The sequence below is a fragment of the Trachypithecus francoisi genome, unplaced genomic scaffold (assembly GCF_009764315.1).
Source record: "Trachypithecus francoisi isolate TF-2019V2 unplaced genomic scaffold, Tfra_2.0 Lachesis_group5, whole genome shotgun sequence".
In the NCBI taxonomy this organism is placed as follows: Eukaryota; Metazoa; Chordata; class Mammalia; order Primates; family Cercopithecidae; genus Trachypithecus; species Trachypithecus francoisi.
In genome coordinates this window covers 53,269,042-53,282,762 of record NW_022681470.1, presented here as the reverse complement: position 1 = coordinate 53,282,762, position 13,721 = coordinate 53,269,042, and the positions used below count along the sequence as shown (strand labels likewise).

General features: G+C 33.7%; 1 protein-coding gene across 2 annotated transcripts in view; it reads left to right on the top strand.

Annotated features, from left to right (window-relative positions):
- The window catches only part of KCNT2 (potassium sodium-activated channel subfamily T member 2), a 371,426-nt gene that overhangs the window by 103,143 nt on the left and 254,562 nt on the right, over positions 1 to 13,721 (top strand). For both annotated transcript variants that reach the window (XM_033196980.1, XM_033196979.1), the window contains exon 2: positions 13,392 to 13,471. In XM_033196980.1, coding sequence (XP_033052871.1) covers positions 13,392 to 13,471 — 80 coding nt within the window. The remainder of the gene's footprint in view (positions 1 to 13,391; positions 13,472 to 13,721) is intronic.

Below are 13,721 nucleotides of genomic sequence, written 5' to 3'. Positions count from 1 at the left end.
CCTAATTACTGCACCATCATTTTTATTTATTTATTTTTTAAATTATACTTTAAGTTCTAGGGTACATGTGCACAACGTGCAGGTTTGTTACATATGTATACATGTGCCATGTTAAAAGTCTTAATATTAAGTAGAGAAAACCTCTACTCTTTATTTTTCTCCTCAAACATCCAGTATAGTTTGATCTCTTACTCATTACAGAATCAGATTATCAAGAGATTATCAAGTTCCACAAAATAGTCTATGTGGTTTTGATTGGAAGCTTATGGAATCTATAGATTATTTTATAAGATAATAAATAACATTTGTTTTCCAAAGCAGTTACATCATTTTAAATTATGTTGGCCATTAGTAAGAAATTATTATTAATTTGAGGAGGGGTTGTTATAGCATAATTTTCATATGGTTAAGAACATATCCTTTATATAAATATAAAGTGAGAACATGTCAGAAATTTTATATACCTCATTAATTAATGAAGGAAATAGTAATGCATTAAAACGGGTCCAGGAGCTTTTGTTAAGCTAAGTAATTCTAGGCAATGATAGAATAAGATTGCTGAGTTACCCTTCCACCTGTGCTTCCACAAATACAGTCGCCATCCCACACCAACCCCTAGTTCTACAGGCCCATAAAGAGTAACCTTCGAAATTATCTTTTTTGATTAGGCAGAAATTCTTTTGATGCCTATTAGACAAAACTCCATACATTAATGTCTTTTCCTTCACATTTGTACAATACCACAGAAAATAGAAAACCATGTCCAGCACTGCATTAAAAGAGCAACTAGTAATTGCCTTCATCTACTTTCAAGTTCTGGATAATTTTTCTGATAGAACTGACAGTGAATTTTTCTTGAGTATAACATTTTCAAATTTTAACTATATCATAATCAACTTCTCAGACAGTTTAGGGAAATTGTATTGAGATGGTTTCATCAAAGAGTCTTATTTAAAATTGGCAGAATATGATCACCAGATTTTTAGATTACTGCTGTCTTCTTTGACATATGCATATATTTAAAAATAACATTTAGATTTCATATTATATAATAAAATTATAGAAAATAAATTTATTATTTACTCATTTCTTTTAAAATAAAATATAGATGTTTTAATCATTATTTATGAGACCAAATAAAACTTCAGGATCCTTTAGTAGGGGATTTGTGATTAAATGGTGAATATTATTATGGAGAAATGACATGACATCATTAAAAATGATGACATAGGCCTCATCTACTTTGACTAAAAATAATTACATTATGGAACAGCGGGTGTGGGAAAGCTCCCTTTATACCATAAACAACAAATAATTGAAATGTCACTAGAAAGCTCAGAAATGAATTAAATTACGTTTGCTCAAACTATCTTCACTTAGTGAGTAAGCTTTAACAGTATTTCAGGAGAGTGATGCTATAATTGAGTTATTTATCAGGCGTTAGGATCAAGGCTCTTGTGGGATTAGGGGGATCTTTCAAGGTGAAAAACTGATGGTAAAAGTTTAGAATGGTAAAAGTTCTTGACAAAGTGAGGGCTTTGAAGGAAGTCTTAATGAGTAAGCTACTGTAGGAAAAGTGATCTGTTTGTCCAGGTGAGCAGATTATTTATTATCTCCAATAAATTGATCTGTAGACATTTTCTGAAGTAAATAATGAAGTTCTTTACTGTATTATATGCTTATTTTTCCCAAGTAAATGATTATTATAGGAATCAAACACATCAAATTGAAATAGATGAACCAGTTTTTGTTTTTCCAATTATACCTTTATTTTAGGAACGTTTTGTATTATCAACACACTATAAAAGTTATGAGTTGTCATTGCCCTGTTGTATGTTTCACATATATGCTATGTTTTTTAAATTTCTATAGCAATCCTGTTACATGGAAGTAATATCTGCATTTTACAGAGAATAATAGTTATCAGACCTGGTAATCAAATGCATATCCAAAGCTTGTGCTCATCTTCTTTAGCTCTTACACTATACTACAGAATAAACTAATTAACATACAAATGTTGTGGAAAACATATTTTCCCCAGAAAACCCTTTTGTATTTTCGTTTTTATTAAGTGAAATTATATTTATGACTGTTTTCCCTTCTTCCTTCAAATTCTGTCACCTTGACTTTACATGTATTCCACCTACTACAATTTGCCTATTAAAAGTTGTAGGCGTTACTTTAACTTAAGCAAGCACACTACATACTAAGAGAAATCCTAAAGACATATATGTGTTCCAGTGAGCTGTGCCCATTACTGAATTGTGACTTCTCTGAGTTAAGTGCAAAATGGAAGAGACAATTTGGAGGGTTGATTTAAAATTGCATGTTTTTGGTGGGAAGTGTTAAGTTAAAAAAAAAAAAAAGAAAGTGCTTCCTTCACTGCATATTAGTGTGTTCATGTAATTTCCAGTTTCATACAGATAACTCTCATTGGTTGAACATAGCCAGACTCTTTGAGGCCTATTGACTCCCTGTCCACAAATACATGTATTTCTCCTCATATTGGACTTTGCTATATTATTTAACTGTGCCATTCCTGGTAATCCTAGACTTTCAGATCATCTTTATATTTTCCTTCAAGATTTTACAGTGACTAGTGAAATATTCCCATTTGAGTTAGAGATTACATGGTATTTTCTATACTCTTATGTATCGAGAAAAGGAGAAGAGGGTTTTTGTGTTGTAGTTATGAAGACTTTTGATTGGCAAGCTATTAGGTTTATTGTGGGGTTGCAGGTGCCTGTAGTCATATTATAAGCTTTTAAGTAGTTTTGTGATTAACAGCTTTGTATATCTATAATGTATGTAATCATACATATGTATATTTTTGTTTACATATGTATATGTACTTATGTATGTTTGTATATTACCTTTGGGGCCTTTCGTGTGTTCATAAATAATGGGAAGGGGTGGAGGTGGGGTAAGAAGATAAACTTGGACATAATTTAGGAGCATCTGCTCTTTATTTTTTTTTTCCTTTTCTGAGGTGGTAGTGGTAAGAATATGTAATCCTTGCCAAACATAATTTATTACAAGCCTAAATTCTGTATATTTTTCCTGTTCTTTATTATACACTTGATAGAATAAAAATGAATAAACCTTTCATTCTTTGCTTTTTTTTTCTTTCTTTTCTTTTCTCTTTTTAATGGCTTGGCTCAGGCCTGCCCACCTCACACAGATGGGCAGGGGGCATGAAGAGGTGGAATCTCTTTGCAATTTAAGAATGACAAAATATACCTTTATAATTATTCTGAATTTCTTTATCTTTTGCTTCCCATGTTTAGATTTAAATCAAATTCAGGTTGCTTGGATTTAATTATTTTAAATAAAATGGGGAAGTACAGAGAGTTGACCCAGCAAATGAACATTGAATATAAGGATGTGAATTTTCTAACTGAAAAGAGAATTTTTTTTTTTGCATTTAAAGAGTGCTTTAATAGAAAAGTACTCTTGGCTGATTTCGTAATGTGTTTTACCATGGAAACCACAAGACTATTTCCAGTTACCTGCAAGTTATGATTACTAAGGGCTGATAAGGAGAGTCAATGCAGTTATTGAGGGGCTATTGATAGTATTTCTAATAAAAGAAATTGATAGTTGTTATTTATCCCATTCTATTTCCTCATTACCATTACATCACATGACATTGTATATGTATATGTAATATATATAAACACATGCATATATGTGCATATACATGTGTGTCTCTGTGTGTGTGTGTAGCTGAGTTCCAGTTCCAAAACTGACATTATTTTGAATTGTACTTTAAAAATGCAGACAATGCTACTAAATGTCATCAAAATTAATCTTTCCTTCCTTATGTTACTGACTAAATGTGTTGAGTATGTTAGACTTGAGTAATTATGAAAATAATTAGACTGCAAAAAGAAGTTGCGAAATATCTTAGGGAAAATTGAACAACCTTTAAATTGCATTTCTCTGTGTACATAGAGGAGAGTTTGGAAACCAGGTAGAAACTCATTGGAAGCACTTGAGCATGAGCTACCTTTTTTTTTTTTTTTGAGATGGAGTCTCACTCTGTTACCTGGGCTGGAGTGCAGTGGTGCAATCTAAACTCACTGCAACCTCTGCCTCCAGGGTTCAAGCAATTCTCCTGCCTCAGCTTCCCGAGTCTGGGACTACAGGCACTCGCCACTATGCCCAGCTCGTTTTTTGTATTTTAGTAGAGACAAGGTTCCACCGTGTTGCCCAGGCTGGTCTCAAACTCCTGAGCTCAGGCAATGTGCTGGTCTCGGCCTACCAAAGTGCTGGCATTACAACAGTGAGCCGCCACGCCTGGCCCAAAACTACCTTTTTAAAATGAAAAATGGATAGGAGGCTTACTTATTTATTTTTTACAAGCCTTCATTTTTATTTTAATATTTATAGATTTAGGGGGAACGAGTGCTGTTTTCTTGCATGGGTATATTGTGTAGTGGTGAAATCTGGGCTTTTTGTGTACCCGTCATCTGAATACTGAACATTGTAGGCATTAGATAATTTTTCAGCCCTTATCTCCATCCCGCCTTCCCACCTTCCAAAGTCTTCGATTTCTGGTTTTTCATTCTGTATGTCCATGTGTACCCATTGTTTAGCTCCCAGTTATAAGTGAGGATATGCAATATTTGACATTCTGTTTCTAGGTTATTTTGCTTAGAATAATGGTCCACAGTTCCATTCATGTTGCTGAAAAAGATATTATTTCATTCTTTTTTTTTATACCCAAGTAGTATTCCATTGTGTTTGTATGTGTGTTTGTGTATGTATCTATATCTACGCCACATTTTCTTTATCCAATCATCCATTAAGTGGACACTTAGACTGCTTTGCTATTGGTAGTAGTGCTGCAATAAACATACAAGTACTTGTATCTTTTTGATATAATGAATGACTTCTTTCCCTTTGGCTACACACCCAGGAATTGGATTGCTGGATTGGATGGTAGTTTGATTTTCAGTTCTTTGCAAAATCTCCATACTGCTTACCACTGAGATTGTACTAACTTACATTCCTGCCAGTAGTGTTGTGCACCCTCTTCTCTGAAAACTTTCCAATGTCTGTTGTTTTTTGACTTTTTATAGTAACCATTCTTACTGGTGTAAGGTGGGATCTCATTGTGACTTTAATTTGTACTTCTCTGATGATTAGCATTGTTGAGCATGGTTGCATATGTTTGTGGCTGCATATGTTTGTATGCCTTCTTTTTAAAAATGTCTGTTCATATCCTTTCCACACTTTTTAAAGAGTTTATATTTTTTTCTTGCCGGGTTGTTTGAGTTCCTTATAGATTCTGGATATTAGCCCTTTGTTGGATGCATAGTTTGCAAATATTTTTTGGCATTCTGTATATTATCTGTTTACTCTGTTTGTTTCCTTTGATGTACAGAAGAATTTTCATTTAATTAATTCCTATTTGTCTATTTTTCTTTAGTTGTGTTTGACAAGCTTTCATTTGTTGGTTATCAGAAATTAAGTATGAATATTTGGAAATGGATAGGGATCTGGTTTAGAGTCAATAATCACAGGGCAGACCTTAACAAACATGTCCCACTATTTATGGGTATAGCCCAGTATTTATGGGTGGATCTGTTGTTTACAATGTTCTTTTATAATATTTTACAAATGCTCTAGAATTCTACTACTAATAAAGTCTCAACTTGATAAGAAGGCAAGAAGCAAAAATAGAATAGAAAGATCAATGTTCCAACTCTGTCCTAATCCTAGCTGTATGCATTTGGGCCAGTCACTAAAATTATTTGAATCAACCTTTTTTTTTTTTTTTTTCATGGAGTCTCACTCTATCACCCAGGCTGGAGTGCAGTTGTACAATCTCGGCTCACTGCAATCTCCACCTCCAAAGTTCAAGTGATTCTTCTGCCTCAGCCTCCCACGTAGCCGGGATTACAGGCATGCACCACCACACCCAGCTAATTTTTGTGTTTTTAGTAGAGATGGGGTTTCACCATTTTAGCCAGGCTGGTCTAGAACTGCTGACCTCAGGTGATCCACCCGCCTCGGCCTCCCAAAGTTCTGTTATTACAGGCGTGAGCCACCCTGTCTGGCCCAAAGTTTTTTTTTCTGTGAAGTTGATATCTATGCTACTCAAGTAAAAATCAAATAAATTAATAACTGTATACTTTATAAACATTTATTGTAATCATAGACAGCTAAAGGTACAAATAAATAAACAAATATAAATTCATAACCTATTTGCAAAATCTGTGGGGAAATGACATTAATCATAAGGTAGATTAAGTTGAAATAAGAAAGAGTTCCCAAGGATTCACCTCACCATAAACCCAAGTTTTGCATCGTCAGATGTTATGAGGAAGAAAAGTAAGATGAGGCCAGGTGCGGTGGCTCACGCCTGTAATCCCAGCACTTTGGGAGGCTGAGGTGGGTGGATCATAAGGTCAGGAGATCGAGACCATCCTGGCTAACACGGTACAACCCTGTCTCTACTAAAAAAAAAAAAAAAAAAAAAAAAAAAAATTACACGCCTCCTGTAGTCCCAGCTACTCAGGAGGCTGAGGCAGGAGGATGGCGTGAACCCAGGAGGTGGAGCTAGAAGTGAGCAGAGATTGTGCCACTGCACTCCAACCTGGGCGACAGAGTAAGACTCTTTCAAAAAAAAAAAAAGAAAAGAAAAAGTAAGACGATTTTATCTCTCCCATCATACTATTGGTTCAGAGTCCTCATGGTTTGTAACAAAGAAAAAATTGGCTACCACACTATACCTTCATTCAGGAATTTATTTCTGAATCTTTAATGACCAGTAGGTCCTAACTAATATGTGCGATGCAAATGATATAAGCATGGACAAAACTCAATATGGCCCTTGCCCTTATGGAGTTTACATTCTAATGAATTAACGTGGTGTGACTGAGAACTGGTACCGTCACCATTATAGAAAATGACTGTATTAGGATTGCCACAATGAAGCACCACAAACTTAGTGCTTGAAAACAACAGAATTTGATTGACTGACAGTAATGGAGACCAGAAATTTGAACACAGGGTGTAGGCAGGGTCATGTGCTTTACTAAGGCTCTAGGAGATGACCTTTCCTTGCCTTTTCTAGGTTCTAGTAGTCCCAGGTGTTCCTTGAGTTTTGAAAGTATAACTCAATCTCTGCCTTTGTCTTCATATGAACATCTTCCTTCTGCATATGTGTCTGTGTGCAAAGTTTTCTTTTCTTATAAAGACACCTGTCATATTAGATTTAGCATTCATCCCATTATAGTATACCCTCATATTAATTTGACTAACTATGTCTGCAATGACGTCATTCCCAAATAAGTTCGAATTCTGCGGTCGTGAGAGCTAGGACTTTTTTTTTCTTTTTAGAGGGACATAATTCATCACAATGACCTTAGAGAAAATAGGATTAAACTTAGAATAATGTGGTACATTTGGAAAGGTATAATTTTTATTTTTGTTAGTAGTGAAAACAGAGTGAGGGAACTTTGGCAGTATACTTTCTCTTTACTGATCAAAGTCAGATCACCAAACATGGAATTAACGGGATGCCACAATCTAGAAGCACAGAAATAACTCCAGGTGAAAAGTTCTTAGACATGGTAGTTGTACTGGGAGCTATGTATATTAACTCGCCATTCAGATGTACATTTTCCAAAGGACAACAAACATCAAATAAATAGAGAACAGGACTTCTGTGCATCCATTGATTCTGCCTGCTGAGACCAGAAGGTCGAGGCAGAAAATCCCTTGTCTGAGATGAGTACAGTAATAAAAATCTCATATATGACTCCATGACCAATATTGCAGAATCAGAAAGAAAGAGGAGGGAAATAGCAGGTACCAAGTAGATACAGAGGAAGAACCTTCCTCTGATAATGATCTATATCTACTATAAGATTTAAAAAGACTATCCACAAAAGTTTGACATCCTAAATAGGTGTCAAGGCATTAGCACTAGAAAAAAGCAAACTGAAAGAATGGTGAATTGACAACCTGGATCAGAATTATTTTTCTTGTTATTAAAATGATGAAGCCTACTTTAAATTTACTAAAGAAGAATTTTAAGAGTGAATCAGGGAAATTGCATTTTAACAAGACTCCTGGGGAATTTTACATTGAATTCAAGTATCAGAACAAGATAATGAAAGGCAAATGAAAAAATAGTATCAAATTAAAATCAACATTAAGGTAGTTGATATCATTAGGAAAAATTGATGACAGTTGCAAAAAACATCTCTGCAGTATCTAAATTGTTTCAGACTATAGAAAAATCTGGAGTTTTTCAATTCATATTTGAAGATACTAGAATAATCTTAAAAAGACATCACACCATTATGACTGTAGAAGAAAAACTCCTGAAAAAGTATAGGAAATTGAATCCAGCAGCAAATTACCTGAATAGTTTACCATCACAAAAACAACTTATTCCAGGATAGACAAAAACAATTGCATCATAGAAAAGTTGTTGAAGTAATTCACCAAATCAGTACATGAAAAGAAAAGCAACAATATACTATTAACTTGATAGATTCAATATAGGTTTTTTATAACAATCAATACCCATCCATTACTGATATAATTTTTAGTAAAGTGTAGATATTTAAGCAATCCCAAGTTCAACAAAATACAATTGTTCCTCAGTAATCATGGGGATTGGTTCCAAGACTTCTGTGAATACAAAAATCCACAATGCTTAAGTACCTCATATAAAATAGCATAAGATTTGCATAATAATCTATGCATATCATCCAGCATAATTTAAATTATCTCTAGATTACTTATAATACCTAATAAAATATAAAAGTTATGTAAATAGTTGCTATACTGTATTGCATAAGGAATAATGACAAGAAAAACAAGTCTGTACATGTTCAGTACAGATGTTGTTCTTGGTTTTTCCCAAATATTTCCTATCCTCAACTGGTTGAATAGATGAATGTGGAACTTAATGGATACAAAGGGCCAAGTGTAATTAATTACTGTTGAAACACTAGAGGCATCCTCTTATAAGAAAGGGATACCACAATTATTTGACTTTTTTTTCCCCCCCAAAAATGCTAGTCAATATAGTAAGGCATAAACAATGAACTATAAATACAGTAGTTCCTCAAATAATGCCATTTCATTCAATATTGTTTTGTTATAACATTGTTGAGAGAAAAATCTATTCCTGGTTGGGGTGGTGACTGTCTGTGTGGAGTTTGCACATTCTGTCCATGTCCGCGTGGGTTTTCTTCAGTTACTGCAGTTTCCTCCCATGTGCCAAACATGTGCAAGTTAGGTGAATTAGTGTGTCTAAATGATCCTAGCATGAGTGTTGATGTTTGAGTGTGTCTTGCAATGTGATGGTGTCCTGTCCAGATGGCATCCTGCCTGGCTCCTTGAGCTGCCAGGATGGGCTCTGGCCACCTACCACCCTGAACTGGAACAAGTGGGTAAATAACCTTGCTTGTTTTCATTAATCTTTCTTGAGTGTATGTATAGTTCATATTTATTTCAACCTTTAATATAAAAAGTATTTGGGTCTTTATTTAGAAGTTTGGTGATATTTTTGTGGCCAGTAGAAACTTAACTCTTGTTTACATCAGTTAGTCGATGGTAAAATTGGATTTGTTATCTATCATTTCTCTTAAAGTCACAAAGAAGCTATGGATGACATTGTGAGGTCTTAAAGAACATATCCATGACTGTCTGTCTAGCAAACCCAAGTAATAAATGTGAAAAAAAATCACATGTAAGAGAGATCAACATGGTAGCCATTTCCAATATCAAAACCAAAAAGTTAAAAGATTGGAACAAAACAGTTTTAAAAAGCAACTAAAATTATAAAATAGACAGGAATAAGTGTCGCAAAGAATATGTAAGATCTACCCAAATAAAATGTTGTTGATCAACATAAAAATAACTATTAAATAGGGAGAACATATTTCAAAAGAAGATACCACCTAACAATGATTAGAATTCCAGTATCTTTTTAAATCAAATACAATTGTTATTATTGTATTTGAATAAATGTAACAAAATTACCTTAAATTTTAGCTTTTGTGTAAGCCTTTGACAAAAATGACATCTAAAAAACTGATGAGAGCAGATTTGCCCTAATTCAAAACTCTGTGGTTCTGGGGAAGGTCCAGAAAGAGTACACGAACTCAGTGTAAGAGTACACTAAAGAGTACACTAACATAGTCTACTAGATGTAAGTAAATTCAGATAAAGTTAGATGGAAGTAGGAAGGTCAGAAGAAAAGAAGGAAGAGAGAGAGGCAAGATTAAAGGAAGGAAAGGAGGGAGGAAGGAATGGAGGGAGGAGATGAAACAGTGTTTAAACTTGAAAAAGGAAGCAGTGAGATTATATTTAAAACCAGTTAAAATCATGAAAAACATTGGGAAGGGTAAACACTAAACTCTGAACTAAATACCTGGGTGCTAAAAAACTGGTGCTGAGGAAGGTCTCAAAAGTATATGCTATCACTAACATGCCTTGCTGCTGGAAAGAGCAATTTAATACATTGAATCAAAAAAAATTTTTTTAAAGCTTTACTTTATATCGTAACCAGTAAGACTAAAGGACATTTTTTTTTTTTTGCCCAAAATAAGTCATGTATCAAAAAACATTTTGCTTGCCTTTTGGCTTTAAAAAAAGTTGTATAATTTCGTGTTTTAATATAATCCATGTTTCTCAATGATTATATTGACTCAGATCGCCAGACTCATTAAGAGTTTTACTTCCCATAATTTGATAATTAGATTGGGATTAGGAAATTATTTCATGAGAGACTTCACACCATGCAAAATTGCCTTTGCTCTCAGGAAAGAGAAAGCCAGTGGCTTATTGGAGAGCTCTCCACACTGATGGCCATTGCAAAGTTGGATAATTCTCATTCATAATTTGTGTATTTATCTATTATTCTATTTAATAGAGAATCACATTATGTGTCATTCCATTTTAATAATGTTGGTCACTGAAATATTTAAAGACAATTGTGACTCCTAACTCTTCATAATTATGAATTCTTTCTAGTTTCTTCTACCTTTCCATATGTCATATGTTTTCCAGATTCCTCATTATTTTAGTTAAGGCTTTAGATGATCTCATTTTAGTTAAAAAATGCTCCTCTGTGCCTGTGATCCCAGCATTTTGGGAGGCTGAGGCAGGCGGATCATGAGGTCAGGAGATGGAGACCATCCCGACTAACACGGTGAAACCCTGTCTCTACTAAAAATACAAAAAAAAAAAAAAGAAATTAGCCGAGCGTAGTGGCGGGTGCCTGTAGTCCCAGCTACTCCGGAGGCTGAGGCAGGAGACTGGCGTGAACCCGGGAGGCAGAGCTTGCAGTGAGCCAAGATTGCGCCACTGCACTCCAGCCTGCACAACAGAGCAAGACTCCGTCTCAAAAAAAAACAACAAAAATGGCTCCTCTGTTACATACCCAGTACTGAACTCCAATATTATCTGAAAAATGGAATCATTCTTATAAATTTGGTAATTCTAGGAAGCAAATCTGCATGGCCTTTGCTGAATTATTTGTGTAATAGCCGTATGTGCTCTCAAATTTGCTTATGTAGCTATAACAAATTTCAACTAATTTAGCTTTATCTCACTATTTACAGTTACTATATTTAAAATGAACTGACTTTTCATTTGATAAACAAGGGAAACAGATCCAATAATGCATTTCCAAGACACTGATGAAGTTTTGTTTCTGTATGTGTGTGCATGGGCTTTTGTAGGATGTATATGTATGTAGATTTGTAGATGGAAATGTTCTGCTAAAAGGTATCATTGCCATTTTAGTGGCAACTTCTAGTCTGGAGAAGTTATCGACTAAAGAGAATCTTGCTTACTTTAAAACAATTTCATTTAATGTATAAGGTGAAGAAAAAACAAAGTAAGTGAGAATATGATAACAAGGAAATAGAAATAGAAATATATTCTTTAGAGAGAAGATATAAAAGAACATTCAAGTATTTTAGAAGATACAACACATACAACTTGATTGGTAATTAATTTTAAAAATGCTCTGGTGAGGGGAACATCACACAACTGGAGACTGGGGAAGGGATAGCATTACGAGAAATACCTAATGTAGATGACGGGTCGATGGATGCAGCAAACCACACACATGGCACGTGTATACCTGTGTAACAAACCTGCACGTACTGCACATGTATCCCAGAACTTAAAGTATAATAATTTTTTTAAATGCCCTATTGCATTTGTAACACAAGAAACTGCTTTTAAACTATTCATGGTTTTCCTTGAATAAGCAGGGTAATAGAGAGTTTATAAGATAATATAGTAGTGAAATATTTCTCAAATGCATGAGCAGCTTTGTAATGTCAGTTTTTTTTTTTTTTTCTGCTAGTTTTCTCTAAGGTATCTACTCTTGCAAAAAACAAAATCAAAAATCTCATCCCCCAAAAAATGACCCCCAAACCTTATCTGGCTTACATGAATTACAATTTCAAAATGTTACCATATTAGAAAAAATGAAATTAAATATTTGTTTTTGTGTAAACATTAAAATCCATTCTTAGCTGTTTTTGAAATTCTAACTCATAATAAATATATTTCAGAATGATTAAGGAAATTGAGTATTATTTATAAGTTACCTTGCACTGAACAAGATTTCTCGTTTCACTTAGTATTTTGAAAGTATTAATTATGCCTTATCAAAGGAAGACTGCTAGAATTTAGACTATTTATTAAAGTAATATTATTATTTTAGACTGTTGATATTTTTGTATAGTGGATCAAATATATAACATGCAGTCTATTAATTTAGTTGTTTGCTGTATAATCTCTGTGGTAACTTTAACAATTCTATTTGCCACTACTACTTCTTGGTTGATCCATAAGTAAGAAGGTAAAGTGTTATAGAGTATGGTGTTCTAAATAAGCTCTGGATGTAGTGAGGAATTGATTATTAGGCCCTGCCTTTTAAAATTCTGAATAAGTAGATCTGGCATGGTGGTGCCCAAACTGAATTTTTCAAGCATCAGCTAATTCTTACACAGGGAAAAAAATGGGGAAAGCACTGATTCAAAACCTTTCAAAGACACATATTAAAGACTTTTGCATTATTGCTGTTTTGAATAATCCATACCACTCATTACATTCATTAATACAAATAATTGAATTGACTGTGTATAATATTTAAAAAGATTATATCTTTAAAAGTAGAAAGTAACTGCTCCTCTCTAAATCAGTACTTTACTCAGTTCTCATTTTCCATGGCAGGGAATTTACTAAAATATATAATGCATTAAATCAAATAATTTATTTTAAAAATGTATTATTCTTTAAGTTAATTAGAGAACTACAGATGAATTATATTTGCTGCTCTTCATGAAAATAAATATATGATGGCTTACCTACATTTACATGTTTTTATTTTCTGTTTGCAGAGTACAAGTTGAATTCTATATGAATGAAAATACATTTAAAGAAAGACTAAAATTATTTTTCATAAAAAACCAGAGATCAAGTAAGTTATTCATTTCATTCCCCCTCTCTGTTCATACATATATTTACTTCAAAATATTTCAACTGTGTAATCTTTTGCAAAATACTTTTTAGAGGAAAAAAATTAGTTATTTTTTTCCAGCAGGTGGTAACGTTTTAGAAAAATATAGACACTACGTATAGTGATATTAATGCCTCTTGAACATCTTCAGTTCTCCAAATTCCATGTCAATAAGTAGACTTCTGAGTGGACTATCTGGATTAGTAGAAAC